General features: G+C 35.8%; 1 protein-coding gene and 1 non-coding gene across 2 annotated transcripts in view; both read left to right on the top strand.

Annotated features, from left to right (window-relative positions):
* The window catches only part of HAUS6 (HAUS augmin like complex subunit 6), a 37931-nt gene extending 20169 nt beyond the window's left edge, over positions 1–17762 (top strand). Inside the window, exons 12-17 of the mRNA XM_088793571.1 lie at positions 4350–4431; positions 9754–9820; positions 10120–10305; positions 12327–12462; positions 13551–14597; positions 15994–17762. Coding sequence (XP_088649697.1) covers positions 4350–4431; positions 9754–9820; positions 10120–10305; positions 12327–12462; positions 13551–14597; positions 15994–16043 — 1568 coding nt within the window. The 3' untranslated portion in view covers positions 16044–17762. The remainder of the gene's footprint in view (positions 1–4349; positions 4432–9753; positions 9821–10119; positions 10306–12326; positions 12463–13550; positions 14598–15993) is intronic.
* Positions 9542–9672, top strand: LOC148755016 (small Cajal body-specific RNA 8). Its single transcript, XR_016019512.1, has one exon.
* Positions 17763–17994: the final 232 nt, after the last annotated feature.

The raw sequence follows: 17994 nt of genomic DNA, 5'->3' as shown, positions 1-17994 counted from the left end.
TCTAACAATACATAGTATTGTTCTGCTATTCTAAAGTTGGTGAATAAAATGTCTTTTATCCCCCAAAATGTCCTTTGTAAATGTTTATTTTTGAATCAGGATACAAGGAGGGTTCATTCATACCATTGGGTTGTTTTATCCTTTTTATTAACTTTTAATCTAGAATAATGCCCCTACCCCCTCTTTTTTAATGATATTGATAGAAATTGTTTTTAACAATCATTGTGTGTTTAGATTTACCAGTGCATTTACTGATTTTTTTATTTTTTGTCAATATTACTTTTCTTCTTCCTTTTGAGAAGTAAGTATGTTTTGAAGTATATCCTTCACTTCTTTTAGCGATGGAGCCTGAAGAGTAGTCTTTAGTCTTTTAGGGAAAATGTCTTTATTTTCACTTAATCCTAAATGGTAATTTGAGTGGATATAGGATTCTAGATGACACTTATTTTTCCTTAGGACTTTGATATAATCTCATTGCTTTCTACCTTCTAGTGTTTCTGAAACATTTGCTATTGGTCCATCTAATTGTCATTCATTTGTAGGTATGATTGATTGCTTTTAAAATGTTGATTTATTTTTGTGTTATGTAGGTTCGTTGAGGTTTGTCTTAATGTAGACTTGTTTTTATTTAGCCTTTTTGGGATTTGTGTGTACTTATTAAATGTGAAGTCTCATATCTTTCTTCGGTTCTGGAAACTTAGTCACTAATATCTCTTTTTTTAGGTTGGTGCAAAAGTAATTGCGGTTTTTGCAATTTTTTTTAACCTTCTAAACCGCAATTACTTTTGCACCAACCTAATAGTATTGCCCCTCTCTCATTCTTTTGACTCTTTCATTCTGTAACTCCTATTGATGGGACTTCTAATTCTCTCTTTCATCTCATAACTTCTCATTCATATTTATAATCTCTGTAACTGGGCTGCATTCTGGATATTTTCCTTGGATTTCTCTTATGGTTCTCTAATTATTTCTTTAGTTATATTTAATTTCCTTTTTGATCTGTCTATTTAGTATTTAGTTTTCATGAATGTACTTTTCATTTGCTTGTTTTTCAGAACTGCTTGTTCTTCACAGTGTCATCTCTTTCATTATGGCTCCTGTTGTTTCTTTTTTGCCGATTATTTAAAATGTACTGATTTTTATCTTTGTCATTTTTTCTAATATACTCTATGTTTCAGCTACTTCTGCTCCTGTACACTCTGCCTGCTAATTTTCATGGTGGTTTGGTTCCCATTAAAATATTTGACTATGATCTCACCATCTGTGGGTCTCTCCACCCCTGGAGGACTTACGTGGCTCTGAATTGTACAAAGGTTTCTACACAGTGGCCGAGGGTCCCAGGTGTTTCCCTTGAGCTAGGCCAATTATTGTCGTTGGTTTGAGATTCCTACAACAAATAGCCAGTATAAATTTGGATTTCATACCTCTTTTTTAAGAATCTAATTTTATTATTAGTTTCAGGTGTACAAAACAACATAATGATTAGACATTTACGCCCCTCACAAAGTGATAACCCCACCAAGTGTACTACCCAACTGACATACATAGCTATTATAATACCATTGACTATATTCCTTATGCTATACTTTACATCTGTGAATACATACACACGTGCACACACACACACACACACACACACACACACGCACACGGTGCCAAAAAAATGTATACACATTTTAAAAAAGGAAAAAACCATTAAAATTGTAATATTCAATATATGCTGATAACAAAAGATGAATACAAGTTATGTGAATACCTTTTTTGGCACCCCTGGTATATAATATATTTTATATTTATATATATGTATATGTACATATACACAAACGAACATTTAATTATAGTTGACATTCAATATTATTTTATATTAGTTTCAGGTGTATAGCACAGTGGTTAGGCATTTATATGAAGGCTATGAAGTTCATACCTCCTTTTGAGTAGGCTAGGTTTTAAATTAACTCCTTCCCTCCCTCCTTTCCTTCTTTCCTTTCTTTCCTTCCTTCTAGACAGCAAACTTCTCTGCTACTTCCCTGGTCCAGCTGGCAGAATTTTTATAATCCTCTTTTCAGGGGCTGAGTGCCTTTACAGTTATCCTGCCCTATGGCAGTCTCTCAGATCCAGCCTGGGTGACTTGAGATGATGTTTCTTGTTACCATGTAGGCATTAAGTCTCCAGTGTTCAGCCGCTGGAGCCTGCCTCAGTGAGCCTTCGTTTCTCAGTGTGAACTTATCATGCTGAGCATGCTTTCCATCTTTGTTTCTGGCATTTGATGATTCTTTTTTTTCTTCTGGGCATTCCTTTTTTTTTGTTGTTGTTACATTTTATTTTGCAGTTGTAGTCTGTTTATGGTAGGAGTCAGTGCCTGCTTCATCTTGGTTTGCTTTGTAGTGGTGAGCTCAGTTTTGTTTTAACCTCTTAAATGCCCTATTACATCTGTCTCCTGCTTTGCTATCCTCACATCTTAAGTGCTGTACTTTAGTTTTTGTCATTTCTTGCCTATAATTGTGTTCTAACCAGCGACTCTGCCTCTAGTGTTCTATCTATTCCATATTATAAATGGCTCTCAGTGGTCTTTCTGTAATGTAAATATGGTCTTTTTCATCTCCAGGTATAATATACATCAAAGGCTTCCTATCACGTATCACCTTTAGAAGGAAAAAAAAGAGGAAAAAGCTCTAGATGCTTTTTCATTTAGCAACTTTTACTTTACAAACTTTCTTACATACCAGAACAAATGTGCATCAACTCTGCCTGCCACCATCAGACAGTGTTTATAGTTACACATAATCATTTTAGTTTATGGTCGTCTACTAAGTTTGTGGTCTAGTTGTATTTGTGCTCATTTTTGGAACGTTTTATAAATCTCAGTAATTCCATCATAGTTAGTAGCTGCAAAAGCACAGGGTATTGAAAATACTTATAAGGTGCCATACTATTATGATGGTTTGAAAGGAAAATTTATATATACATTGCTTTATGTATACATTGCATTCTTATATAGTAACACTTTGGACACATGTTTAGTCTTTCAGAAGCTAAGATGTTGAAAGATGAGGAGCCCCTGCTATATATATCAAATCCTCTGTAATGTAGCCATGTTTTCCTCATTGGTTTCATTTCCTACCATGCTTTCCCTAGATATATCCTCTGCTCCTGCATAGCAAACTTGTACCTTATCTCTCAGTACTTTCTTTTTTATTTTTTTTAAAAGATAGTACTTACGTTTTTTAAATTTTTTTTTATTGAGTAATATTGAGGAACAGTGTGCTTCTCCAGGGCCCATCAGCTCCAAGTCGTTGTCCTTCAATCTACTTGTGGAGGGTGCAGCTCAGCTCCAAGTCCAGTCACCATTTTCAATCTAGTTGCAGGGGGTGCAGCCCACCATCCCTTGTGAGAATTGAACCGGCAACCTTGTTAAGAGCTCTCACTGTGACCAGTTGAGCCATCTGGCTGCCTCTCTGGAAGCTCAGCGGCAGCTCGTTGCCTTCAGTCTGGTTGTGGAGGGCACAGTTCACTGGACCATGTGGGAATCAAACCAGCAACTGTGTTGTTCAGCGCTCAGCTCTAACCAACTGAGCCATCCGGCTGCCCTCTCAGTACTTTTTTGTCTCCTTCAAGTTCCCTAATCTGGGCCAGATGCCTTCCTGCATTCTTGCATTCTGTGCATACTTCTATCCTAATACAGTACACATAATTCTCTACTCATCAGTAGTCTTTTCTACACCTACTCCTTGAAGGCAGGTCTCCATCTTTTGTTTTTTTTCTCCCGTTATTGGTACATTCGAGACAATTCTTCAATATGTTGAAGAATCAGTACATAGGTTGACTAATGTCGTAGATGCTGGGCTGAAATATGCTAAGAATTATAACTTCTTGGCTTTGTTGGCTTATATGGTAAGTGCATGATCTGTATACTTAAACATGAAGCGTGGCTATATGATGCGGAGAAATATGGGCTGTCCCTTTTGGAAACTTAGTATGAGCTATCAATCTTTTTAGAAAAGCCTACAAATTTATGGGGATGGAAGGAGAACTGACTCTGGGTGGTGAACACACAATGGGATTTATAGACGATGTAATACAGAATTGTACACCTGAAATCTATGTAATTTTACTAACAATTGTCACCCCAATAAATTAAAAAAAAAAAAAAAAAAGAAAAGCCTGCTAATATTCTCTATCACTGTCCAGCCTGTCACTTTATACTTGACAATTGAATCATTGTCTTTTCCTATTAGCATTCATATTCTGATTTTTCTGTTCTCTTTAGAAGTTGTAAAATTTGAAGAGATCCCCAAATATTAGAATGTAAAAACATTGTTAAAGAGTAATTAATTTTCCTATTCTTTTAGATACATCTAAGCAACATAACCAGGAAAACTATTGCAGAGGAGCCAGTGATATACTGGGAACTGCATATGATCCAGCCAACAGGTAAAACAAATTTGATTTTCTTATTGATTTTTTTCCCCCCGTATTAATTTTAGTTCCATCTTCAGCCTGTTTCCAAGCTTCTCTACTATGGGATAGTCTATAGTTTTCTTCTTTTAACCAGACAGTATTTTTTCCCTGTGACTCTACACTTTCTGGAAAGATTCAACATTTCTGATACATGGGCATATTTTTCTTTTCTATATCCAAATGATGGGATTCGTGGGGATCATTTCATTTTTGAAGAAGAAAACATACATGGAAATTATCTAATGCAAGTTTGGGAATTTTTCGTGCTTTTGTGTTTGAATTTTTTTGAAACCACTTAATAGCTAATGACTAAATCCAAGCGATTAGGGACCTTTGAGATCATCTACTCTGGTAGTCTTCAGTCTATATTCTGTGGCGCCCTCTGGTTCTGTGAATGAATCTAATTTAGCCTGTGGGCAGTCCAACCTTTCCCACTTCAACCTGAGCAGCTTGCTTTTTTTTTTTTTTTTTTTTTTTTTTAAAAGATTTATTGGGGAAGGGGAACAGGACTTTATTGGGGAACAGTGTGTACTTCCAGGACTTTTTTCCAAGTCAAATTGTTGTCCTTTCAACCTTAGTTGTGGAGGGTTCTGTTCAGCTTCAAGTTGTTGTCCTTTCAGTCTTAGTTGTGGAGGGCGCAGCTCAGCTCCAGGTCCAGTTGCCGTTGCTAGTTGCAGGGGGCGCTGCCCACCATCCCTTGCGGGACTTGAGGAATCGAACTGGCAACCTTGTGGTTGAGAGCCCGCACTCTAACCAACTGAGCCATCCGGGAGGCAGCTCAGCTCAAGGTGCCGTGTTCAAGCTTAGTTGCACGGGGTGGAGCCCATCATCCCTTGTGGGACTCGAGGAGTTGAACAGTAACTTCGTGGTTTCGAGCCCACTGGCCCATGTGGGAATCGAACCGGCAGCCTTCGGAGTTAGGAGCACGGAGCTCTAACTGCCTGAGCCACTGTGCCAGCCCCAGCTTGCTTTTTTTATCTGTATTATATGTTGGGGTTTCTGTATACCATTTGATAAAAAGAGTTCCATGCTTTTAAAAAAAGGAGGGGTCTTCTGATGAAATCAAATGCCAAAATCTAACATATGAAAAAACTGAACCTACTTAGTTTGTCGTAACTGCCTTCAGGAGTATTATTTTCTTTATTGTCTGTTTTGTCTATTATTCTATTTTGGTCCTTAAAACTGATGTCAGATTATATAAGCAAAATGTCTAAACTAAATGTATGTAATCCATTTGGGGAATATATATATTTTTTTAATTGAAATTAAGCATTATTAAGTAGCAATCAAATACAGTCATAGTAAACAGATTCCTTTATTGTTTTGTTTTTTTCCTGATTACTCTTTGCCTTAAATAGGTATCTTTCAGTCCAACTGCCCCATGTAAATGGGGCACAGATTTGGAAACACAATACTTAGAACAATTCTAAAGGAAAATTTTAAATGGATTGAGGTCTTCTTTATTTGTATACTCTTAATAAGTTGAAACACTGTAACAAGGGTCAAACTTATATAGTAGTATAATCCCCTTATCGGCAGTTTCAGTTACCTGGAGTCAGCCAGGTTCTGAAACTATTAAATGGAAAATTCCAGAAATAAACAATTCATAAGTTTTACATTGTGTGCCATTTTGAGTAGCAGGATGAAATCTTGGGCCGTCCCACTCTGTCCTGCCCACGACGTGAATTTTCCCTTCATTCAGTGTGTCCACACTGTATATACTGCCCAATCATTAGTAGCTGTTGTGGTTATCTGATTAACTGTCATAGTATCGCAGTGCTTGCATTCAAGTGACCCTTATTTAATAATGGCCCCAAACTGCAATAGTAGTGATGCTGGAAGTTCAGATATGCCAAAGAAAAGCTGTAAAGTATTTCCTTTAATTGAAAAGGTATGTGTATGTATAATAACTTACCTGTATATAGAACAGTTTATATATGGTTTGTTAATGTCTGTGGTTTTAGGCATCCACTGGGGGTCTTGGAACTTTTCCCCTGTGGATAAAGTGGGGACACTATTCTATGTGAAATTGAGCTTTGGTGGTTTCCTCTGCAGTAATTTTCTGGTTCACAGGATGTCAGGACTACTTGTGGAAGAATTATATTTTTTATTCTTAGATCTGGACGTGATAATTGATTATCTGAGTACCTAAAGAAATGTAATGAAGCATCTGTGAAGACCTGATATTGAAGAAATAGTAAAGTTATTGTACTTGTGTATTTCCTCCTCTTATCAGAATTGTTCTTAAAGCATGCTAGTAGGGAATAGTTGGTGCTTTCCAATCATAATTATGTTTTTGGTCTGTCTTCCCATGAGAGAGCAAAGTAAAGTCTTTCACTGGACTAAAGATTGATGGAGTTAGATTAGTGTATAAATCAGATTATGTTTATGAGCTCCACTGAATGTCAAGATTGTTTCTTAAAGTAGAATTTTGTACTAAGATGTATGCGTAGAATTCTACAGGAGCCAGACACAGCCCCTAAGAATTTAATTCAAATGAATTCTCTTACTATGGGAAAAAGAAATTGTATTAAATATATTTTGATTTTCACATTTGTCGTCTTTCAGGCTCCTAGATCTTAAAGTTATCTTTTGACAATTTCCTTTATAGGTTGGGAAAGGCAGGTAGGGGAAAGCTTTTGGTGATGAGGGATAAATGCTTAATGGGATATGAAAGATTATTACTGCTTGATAGCAGAAGAGAGGTGAAGAGTTGAGTTACTGGGATATGGACATTAACGTGGTACTCCGAATTCTTTACTGTCAAAGGTATTTCATAATAAAATATTTCATTAGTAGTGTGTAATGTGGGTAAACTATACTTAAAGAAATAATACCCTTTTTTTTTGCATCTAGTTCAGCTATTATACTAAATATTTTATTTGTATTGCCGTTATCTTATGTCATTATTCAATGTAGTTAACTAGGAAATTCATTTGTGGGTATGATCAATACAACTATTCAATTAAAAAAACATGGAAAGAATGCAGTTTTTAGAGTAAGTGTGTTATTAGCCCTTTCACATGCAGTTGTCTTTCACAGGTACTAAAATGTAAGTACTCGTCTCCATAAATCTCATGGCTGGTTTTGGTCGAGTGAGCTGTTGGAAGCTTTATCATACTTAAACCAGAATTCAGTGATTGATGATGCCTTTGCTGTATTCTGTGTATATTACCTTTTTTGCAATGGTTTCTGAAAAGGAGGTTTCCATGATGTTTCTAGTGCTGGCGATAGTTCTTTTTAGACTTTTAACCTCTATAGTTTCTCCTTTACTGCATTTCAACGATAGGGCAGTCTGATCTTGCATGCCTGTCAATGAAACATCCTTAGTTTTATAAATTTAATTCCAACATTATATCTTTCTCTTTTTATAATTATGTTTATTATTTCTCTTACTAGTTTGGTGCAAAAATAATTGCGGTTTAAAAGGTTAAAAATAACTGCAAAAACTGCAGTTACTTTTGCACCAAACTAATAATTGTAGATATGTTGTAACAACAACAGCAAATAAAATGAAAAATTGTTAGCCAAAATTTCTAACAAATCAGTTTTCAGTTTATTTCTTCAAGTTCTTTTTTAGGCATTCTTTATAATCATAAATTTAGTTCTAGTCAAAGCATGGATATAGTCTAGTGTTATAAAATACAAAATTTTCTAAACATTGACATAGTATAAATGCATTTTTTTTTTTACTGTGTATGTGTATTTACTTTATATATGACTAATTATCACTTATAATGGCTTTTTAACATTTTATTTATTTTTACACTTGGATTTTCCTCAAAGTTTTTACTACTATAAAAAGCATGTCACTTTTCTTAGGGTAAATTCCTACAATCGGATCAACATCCTTTCTTTTGCTCTGTTGCAGTACTGGGGTTTCATGGGCCTCAGTTTTGGCATGGCGAGTAGGTGGAGAGTAAAGACTGAGAGCCAGGGCTACTTTCAAGTTGTCTTGGATTGCGATGTTAGCAGTGCTAATTGCATGTTGCCAATTCAGCAGTGAGAGAGAAGATTGCCATTTTTCTCTATTATGAGGCTCTGCAGGAATGAATCAAATAGAAAAATTTGGTGGAATCTGTAGAAACTCATCCTCAAGTGACATTTATTCATTGATGATCAAACTGTCAATCAGTTACAGACATGTATTGCACTACCAAGTACCAGGCACTGTGTTAGCCCCTCGAAATAGCCTTTAGAAAGACATGGTCTTTGTCTTCAAGGAGCTCACCATCTCGTGATGGCGTCTTAATGGCTTTGGTTCATAGATTGCTGGCCCTGCTTCAGAGGCCTTCTGATTCTTTTAATTTTAAGTTTTTGGAAAAATTAAGATAAAATTGCAGTAGGTAATGAATGTTTTCCCTTTGATATCTAGGTTATATCCTGTTGAGGTGAAGCTGCAGCTTGAGCAATTTCAGTGATTTTTGAAATGGTAGGAAGATAAATGATAATTCCAAGACAAGCATATTTGAAAAAGTTTTAAAAGCATATTTGCTGTTTTATATAATATCTGCAGGGCTGTTACTTTTGCACTTCTGACTATGAACAGAAAGCAAAGCACTGACCTGGTTGATGGTGAAAATGGTCTTTGGTAATCCTGTCTTTCATGTTACCTAGAATAGCAAAGCTTTTGGCCAGGAGCAGACCCAATCCGTGATTGAATTTGAAAGCTCTTTCACGATGAAGATAAATGGCTAAAGTTATCCTTGCTTTGAAGGCTTTAGAAATTCAATAACTTATTTTGTAATTATAATGAAAGGACCCATAAGGTTTTAATGCTTATTTAAAGGGGCTAGAGAAGCTCAGTGACTTTATTGTAAGTGTAATGTATTTGCTATAGAGCAAAATACAGCATAAGAGATACTGATTTTGGACATGAAATATCAAAAGGATCTTAAAAGAAAGTCTCTGCTACAATGAACTGTGATCTGAAGCCTGAGGACATTGTAATAATGTGATTCTAATTAATTGAATTTGTTCTTACCCTGTACTCAAGTTTTGAGTGTTCATCAAGTCATTTAATACCTTGTAAAAAATGCTTTCCACTTAAAGTATATAGCAGGTAAGACAAATATTCATAATTTGGGAGGCTGATACACAAATTGGGCTGAAGTACTGCTCTAATTGTCACCATACCTCCCTAGAATAACCTGCCTTTTGATGACCGGGACGAATTGAGAGAAATCGTAACGGACAGATACGGGGCAGACAATTTCTTCAGAATATTCAGATACATCAAGTGAATAGGATTCTTTCCTACTTGTAACTTGGGTTTGTTACCTTTTTTCCTTTTAGCCCTGCTTCTCTCTCATTGCAGCCAGTGTCGTCATCAGATGGAGACAGTGTTACACTATTTGAAAAGGTATGTTTTAAAACAATTTTCAATTCTGACGATACTAACATGATAAAATATTATTTTTATTGATTTCCCAATTAAATTTCTATTTTCACATTTCCCATTATTTGCACATTATGTACCATTTCTAGTTACACATTCCCTGTTGCTTCTAAATGGGAATATTGGAATTATTTAATTGTGCCAGTGACTATATAATTTCACAATAATGTTAAACTTTTATAGGTTCATGATAACTCAAGAACCTCTCATGAAGATCAGGCATGATTATTAAGGTTTTAACATTATATGTCTGTCTTTTTCAGGATGCGAAGATGAGAATACCTAGAGAGACAAATGAAACAATTTCTAAGAAAACACCAGAATTTGAAGTGGAAGACTTTCCATCATTAAATATTGCAAAGAATACAAAGAGTAGTACATTTGCAGGGCCTCTGCCAGTTAAAAAAAGCGATCCATTCCAAAAAGAGCAAGATCACCTGGCAGAAGAGGTTAGGAAAAGACTAACAAGTATACTGAAATATCTATTATTTTCTCTATAGTGTTGTGATTATAAGTGAAGTACAGTTAATTATTGATTTACTGGGGGTAATTTGAGAAAGGACATCACAGATAATAAAATCATGGTTAAAGCAAAATTGGTTTTCCCCAAAAGTAGAAATAGATTTTAAATAAACTTATTTAGTTAATAACAATTATATCAATGGTTTAGAACTCATGTCCCATCCTATAAATATCCATAAATATAAAAATAATGCATATATGATATTTTTGGAATTAACCATTATATCAGTTGTTGGATAAGTACCCCCAATGATTATACTCTGTTAAAATACTCCGTGAATGTTGTCTGTTGCTTAGCTGAGTTTCCTCTTTTTTTTTGAATATTAAAACAAATATTGCAGTATTATATTATCACTGAGCGAAGGTTTTTGTCCTTCTGCTTTCTAAATATTTCGGAAGTGATTAAGTGTGTCATTGTTCATGATCTTGGTTTTCCTAACCATCCTTGTTCCTTAATGGTGTTTACTTTTTATTGGCAAATGACCATATAATACTGCTCTTGCTCAGTAGTGTTACCGAACTCAGTTTATACAAATTAAATGCTCAAAGCACTCTCTAATGTTATTTTTATTAGTTTCCCACAACTTCCCTTAGCATTGTTTGAATTTAGATAGGTAGCCAGAGAATACATCAGCTACTTTATGTTCCTGAGAGACTGAAAGAAAAATTTGGTTTAGTGCATATTGATTTAGGTATTGGATTTCCCTCCTTTAACTCGATTCTGAACAAAGTGAATGAATATTGTCGAAATAAGAGAGCTGGATGTTAGTCATTTTTCTTGTTTGTAACACAAGGAAGTTGGTTCACTTTCGTGGTCCATAAATATTTTTAAATCTCTAATGTTAATAGAAATTTAAATAATTTATAATAATGTTCTATTATTCCTCTATTTCTCTTTATTTACTCTACACTAAAGAAAAAATGGTCAGTCTTTTTTTATTTCTTGGTATGAAAGGAAAGGAACATTTTCTTGGTTAAAAGTTTATAGTAGCAGTGGAATGGAATGGGATGGACAAGGAGAGTCTTAAAATCTCATAAAGCTCTGAAAATAAAGTGAAATTAATGTTTAATCGTGTTATGACCAGGAATATTTAGTGTTTGAATTCTAAGAAGCCTTTTTATGGGGGAGATTAAGTGAGCGTCAATTTGATTATGGTTGTATGAAGTTATTTTTTAGGGATTTTGGGGGGCTAGATTTTAATTTGCATGTTTTTTCTGGTTTTATTCAGTTAACATAGAGTGCTATTTTCATTTTGTATACTTTGTTTTCTGTATTTTAGAATGTATCTACACCTGGTTCACTAATTTGTATCTGATAATGAGGTTTTTTCAGGATGCTCGTAATATAAAATAAGCCCTAATGAGTCTTTTGGAGCAAAAATTAATATAAGACCCGGTCTTATATTCAGGGAAATACGGTAGGGCTTATTTTGTATTACAAGTATCCTGAAAAATCATGCTAGGGCTTATTTTCCGGTTAGGTCTTATTTTTGGGGAAACACGGTATATTGTCAGAATTCATCCTATTTATTAATAGGAATGTTACTGTACAAATGGATTATAATTGAGAATGTTTGTTTTAAAACTAGTCATTTTAGCAGATAGAGAGTTCTCCAGCTCAAAGATGTTGTTGACGGTAGTTTAGGTCACTATGTAGTTAGAACTTCCTCTAAATCTTCCCTCGTATCACAATTCTTACCTTTTCTCTCCTTTATAATGGGGACATCTTTTAAGATAAGGGAGAAACAGTTTTGTGTTTGATTTCACATTATAGGACGGTACCTAGACGGTCTGTAGGGAAAGTCTGGGAGCTGCATTCTTGGGTTTGTTTTTGTGCCATCTGTTATGGGCACGGCTGCTGACTGTGAAGTGCTTTTTGTCGTCAGGGCTTTTGTTGCGTTCTACCAATGGGCTTAATTTTTGCTTTACTTTTTCTTTTCTGTTTTAGGTTGCAAGGACAGTTTTATCTGATTCACCACAGCCCTCTATGGGAGAAGAAGTAAAATTAGAGGAACTAATTGACTCTCTAGTTTCGAATCCATTCTTAACAAGGAGCCAAATTCCTCGAACTCCAGAAAACTTGAGTAAGTTAATAATGCTTTCTATGACTTGTTTCCTTGCTTAGGTATTACTATTAGAACCATGGTCTGACAAAGCTCACTTTAAAACTCTTTTATATCATGAAGTTTAGTGGCCATGGCTCTTTATTTGTTTGATGTAAGGGACTTTTATTAATGTATTAAATGCGGGCACTCTTACTTACATGGAAGTTCTCTTCAGCAGTATTATTTTACCCTGATACTGTACACTTTTGTTTCTGTTGTTTTACTAAGCCTTTTCTTGGAAAATATTTTAGTTGATCACTTTTAAAAAACCCTTTGCCTCCACATGTGATCTGTGATCAACATTTATAGAGTGTAGAGGCTGTATTCTTCCAGTCAGCAGCCAGCAGCACCAGCCCCAAACTGGGCTGAGATCCGTTCTACCTCTCCTAAGCTAGTCAGAATGCCCAGTGCTTTTTCCTTATAATGTATGATTTGTGTAGGCACAGTTCTAATATTGTCCTTATGCCAGCACACCCTCCTGGTGTAGTGATTAAATACAAATTCCATTTTGCTGCTAGAAATGATATATTTAAAGTTAGATTGATTCGATTCCCATTGAACTTAGCCACAGCCTGATAGTGGTCAGTAAACTCCAACCCACCTGGCCTGCCCTGTGTGTTTTTATAAATAAAGTTATATTGAACACAACCTTGCTCATTTGCCAGCATATTTATGGTGGCTTTCATGCTAACAGTGGCAGAGCTGAGTAGTTGTGACAGGCTGGATGGCTTGCAAAGCCTAAAATATTACTGTCTGGCCCTTTACAGAAAAAGTAAGCTGAACGCTGGTGTAAAAGTATTTTTTTAAAAATGGAATTTGTATATGCTGTGTGGAAGTATGTGTACGTTTGAAAACAGCTTTTGTTGTTTGTGATTAGCTGGAGATGGAGTTCTCTGATGTTGTTGGGCTTTGGTGGGTTGTGGAGCCTTGCCATCCAGGCAGCATATCTCTGGAACATATACTCAGTCAGGAGCTTTATCTTGAGCACTAGAAAGGAAATGTTTAATTGCATGCTGTGTTTGGGAATATTAGTAAATTGTGTTTTCTGCCCCTTTCATTTAATTTAGTAAGTGATATTAGGAGCTCCTGGAGAAAAGCTGTTGAAATGGAAGATAACAGAAGTACAGAAGCAATTCAGATGGATACTGAACATAGAGAAGTGTTGCCAGAATCTTTACCTGCGTTGCATAATCAAAAAGAATTTAGCATGGCCAGTTTTTTCTCAACAACCTCTGAATCTGATTGTAGCCATTCTCATTTGCCTGAAGAGAAAGTTGTTTCAGATTGCCTCAAGTGTGTGCCTCAGAAACATGTGGTGACCAGTCACACAGGTGAACCAACAACACAAAATCGGTTAGATTTGTTAAATAAGAAAATAATCTGCAAGCAAGATTTGGAGTGTACAGCTTTACATAACAAGCTTTTAGAAACTAGCCAAATAGAGACATTCTCCCCTGCTATCAGCGATAGGAGAGATGGGATAGGTAGCAGTGAAGGTGAGTGTATTAAAACACCGGACTACTTGCAAACTTCTTACAAAGAACCGTCCATGCATAAAAGTATGTTATGGAACTCTTTTCATATAGCAAGTGGAATTAATTCCAGCAGTTTTAAGGATACTGATTTTGGCATATTACATGAAACTCTTCCAGAAGAAGTTGGTCGCTTAAGTCTTAATAGCTCCAGTAGTACAGAGTCCAATTTTAAACTGGAACCAAATACTCCTATGCACACTGGCATTTTTACAGAAGATGTGGGAGAAAGACAGACTACTCCAAAATCCGACCTCAGGTTACAGGCTATTTGCAGTAGATATGAGGCTCTAAAAAAATCTCTGTCCAAGAAAAGGGAAGAAACTTACCTCTCTAATTCTGAAACACCTGAAGGACACAAACCAGAATTGAGTCCTACTCTACAAAACATGCAAACAGATGATATGTTTAACTTTTTGGACACTCATGATTTGCACACTGACTGTACAAAACCATCTTTATGCATGTCCCTTGGTGAAAGAAAACGGTCTCTTTCACCACTAATTAAGTTTTCTCCAGTAGAACAAAGATTGAGGACCCCAATGCCATGTAGTCTTGGAGAACTTCTACCTAATTTAAAAGGTAAGATTAAATAGGCCTGTGCATGTTGACCTGCTGAAGTTTTCTTTCAACTTCTCATAAAAATAGTACGCAGTGAATGCTACATGATCTCTATTAATATGACAGCATAGGCTACTTGTTCTTTCAACTAGGGTGAGAAGAGTGAACCCATCACTTTGACGGGTACTTTTCAGAATCTCTAGTGTGTATGTAGTTTATAGTCAGTATGGGACAGGGTTGGAAAACAAAAGCAAAAACTCAAAACCTATTGCTTTTGTAATACAAACTACTGAAAATAAATTTTGTCAGATTTATTTTCTTGGCTAGTGGAATGTGGTTCTAAAAACATTGAGAGTCACTATGTTAAATACCATTTTTGTAATAAGGTAATATCTGTGATGTGCTTTGAAAAATTTGGTGGGAGGTGGGGTGACAAGTTAGGTCAATGTATGTTTCTTAGGGTTGCCGTAATCAAGTACCACAAACTGGGTGGCTTAAAACAACAAATTTATTGTCTCTGGAGACAATAAGTTCTGGAGGCTAGAATCCAACATCAGGATTTTGGCAGAATCATGTTTTCTCTGACTCCACCAGAGGAAGATCCTTCTTGCCTCTTCTAACTTCTGGTAGCCCCAGGTGTTCTTTGGCTTATGGCAGCATAACTGTTCTCTGCCTTCGTCTTCGCATGGCATTCTCCCCTTGAGTATCTGTGTACCTTTTTATTTTATATAAGGACCCAGTCATGTAGATTAAGTGCCCACAGTACTGCAGAATGACCTCACCTTTACTGATTGTATCTGCAGTGACCCTATTTCCAGTAAGGCCACATCCTGAGATCCTGGGGTTAAAAATTCAACATGTCCTTTTTGGGGGTCACAGGTCAACCCATTAACAGTTAATATTAAATAACTATTGAATTATAGACGCTAGATGATACATCATTAGGTTAAATGATAATTCTCTTCACTTTTGTATGTTTGAAAATTTTCATTGTAAAGAGTTAAACTGTTCTTAAAGCATGTTAGAACAGATACAGATTTGGTGATATTCATTATATGTCATTGATTTGCCCATGATAATTAAACACTGATATATTGAGAAGTATCCAAGGGGGTGGCCGGTTAGCTTAGTTGGTTAGAGCGTGGTGCTGATAACACAAGGTTGTTGGTTGGATCCCCACATGGGCCATTGTGAGCTGTGTCCTTAAAAAAAAAAAAAAAAAGTATTTTAAGAGGGATGTATTGGTAGTCTCTGGAGAATACCTCAGTGAGAATAATGGTAATTTTATCACAAGTATTTGTATGTGAACTTTCTACTTAAAGAAGACTGAAGTTTGTATTACTTGGAATCTGTCCTATTTGTTGTTTTTTGGTAATGTTTGCTTATCCTTTTCTCCTTTTAAAAATCAATTTTGCAGAAGAAGAAATCTTGAATAAGAGCCTTGATGCAAAAGAATCTCTGATTTGAAAAGATGGAGCAGTAGCCCAATTAATTTGGCTATGATGCACTTCATTTGAAGCAAGCTGATTTAAAAACTGATTTGTAATTTAAACACACATTGGAAGTGTAACTTTTTCAAGGTCTGAAAAGTCTTAAACAATGCCTTTTAGCTTCCTCTAATGTTTTTAGTTAAGAAGAGCATGTTTGGATTTTCTGTTTGTATGGATATGGTGTTAAAAAGTGGAGTATTTGGAAAGCAACATGAGTTAATGTGTAGCCGTTTTGATTTCTTGAATAATCTTGTAAGCATTAAAGGGCAAAGTAGTAGTTTAATTTATTATGTTTTAATTTTAGTTAATTAACATAAGGATGAGTAGTTTTTGATGTACTTTTATGAAGTGGTTAACATAATAGCCATTGAGTACACTGATCTTTCATTTTAGGGAAATATATAACTTTTATTGTTTCTTAATGGAACATTCTGGTACTAACCAAAAAAAGTGAGAAAACTAGTGCCTTGAGATGTGTAGTCAAAATGACAAAGTTTGGGAAAGCTCTAAACAGGCTGGATGATTCAAGTAGGTTGCTCCTGAAAAGTGATATTTGATGGAATAAAGTGCATGTGATAATAAGTGAAGACGGGAAGAAAGGATTTAGGAAAAGGAAAAAGAAGATGACTAGACACTTTTAAGGAACACTATCAAACTATAAAATCCATTCAGTGGGTTGTGTAGCAGAATTATATTTAGTCTAATTTAGACTTTGAGAACTTAATTTAACCCTAGTTTTATATTTTAACAGAAAAAATGTAATAAATTTATGTCTGTGTTTGTTTTCTTGGGGGAGCACTGTTTAGAGGAAAGGAGCTAATTTTGATTATATTACTTTCCTCAGAAACCATCAGCTTCCCACTGCCTACAGAATAGCCTCAAAATAACTTGAGAAAACTGAATTTTGGGTTAAGTGACTTGTTCAGTGTTACACAGCTAAGTCAGTGGTGCAACAAGGGTTTGATCCTATTTTCCTTCCGTAATAAACCACAAGACCCCCTAGTACAGGGGTGTCCAAACTGCGGCCCGCAATCCATTGTTAATTGGCCCACAGCAAATTCCAAAAATATATTTAGTTTACTTAAATAAACCAGGTGAGGCAATATGTACTTCACCTCGAGTGAGTGGCCCGGCCGTTTGTGTATTTTACCGCATATGGCCCTTGGTAAAAAACGTTGAAAAAAGTTTGGACACCCTGCCCTAGAAGTAACTAAAAGGCCAGGACAACAGACTGGCTGCAGGGAGTGGGCCTTCTGTTCATCTTCTAGACTCTGTGGCAGTCAGATGTGAGGCCTCTTGCACAGTATTCTGTCTCACTCAGTCATGGCCGCTGGCCAAGAAACGGGCTTGTCTCTAGCATCCAGATGAGTACATGCCATAGCCCTCTGTGAACCAGGAGAAATGAGCATACACTGGAAGCGCGATAGCACCTACAGTACCCCTCTGTCTAGTCCCAACTCTTAACCATCAAAACCTTGTTCATTTGCCAAGAATGAACTGGCAAGGAGAAAAGGGGCGAGTTCTGTAAGTGGATAGACTTCATAGTTCATCTTTCTTTATTCATTTTGGGCTTTTTCTTGTTTGTTCAGTCCCAGTTTGAAGGCCAGTCTTTTTGTGAGAGAACATCAGAAAAAACATACTTAAAATAGAAAAGAAAGGGGAAAAGCTTTTCCTAAGGTGCTATATTCCTTTATTAGTTAACAAAAAAGGGACTCTGCAGGTTAACTGGGAAACTGTTCTCTAGTGTGCCTTAAGAAAACTCAGTATCTATGAATTCAAAATTAACATTTTTAGGGAGGAAGTAGGGCCATAATTAGCATCTACAAAGTGTCAGGGCCATTCCTAGCCACTTTATATAGTTTCATATAAGTCTTAAGTGTAAGATAGTGATTATTATACCTATTTTACAGATGACACTGAATGAAGCT

Source organism: Rhinolophus sinicus, chromosome 16 (assembly GCF_057876585.1).
Source record: "Rhinolophus sinicus isolate RSI-liver-muscle chromosome 16, RSI-T2T, whole genome shotgun sequence".
Lineage (NCBI taxonomy): Eukaryota > Metazoa > Chordata > Mammalia > Chiroptera > Rhinolophidae > Rhinolophus > Rhinolophus sinicus.
This window is presented reverse-complemented; position numbering and strand designations above follow the sequence as displayed.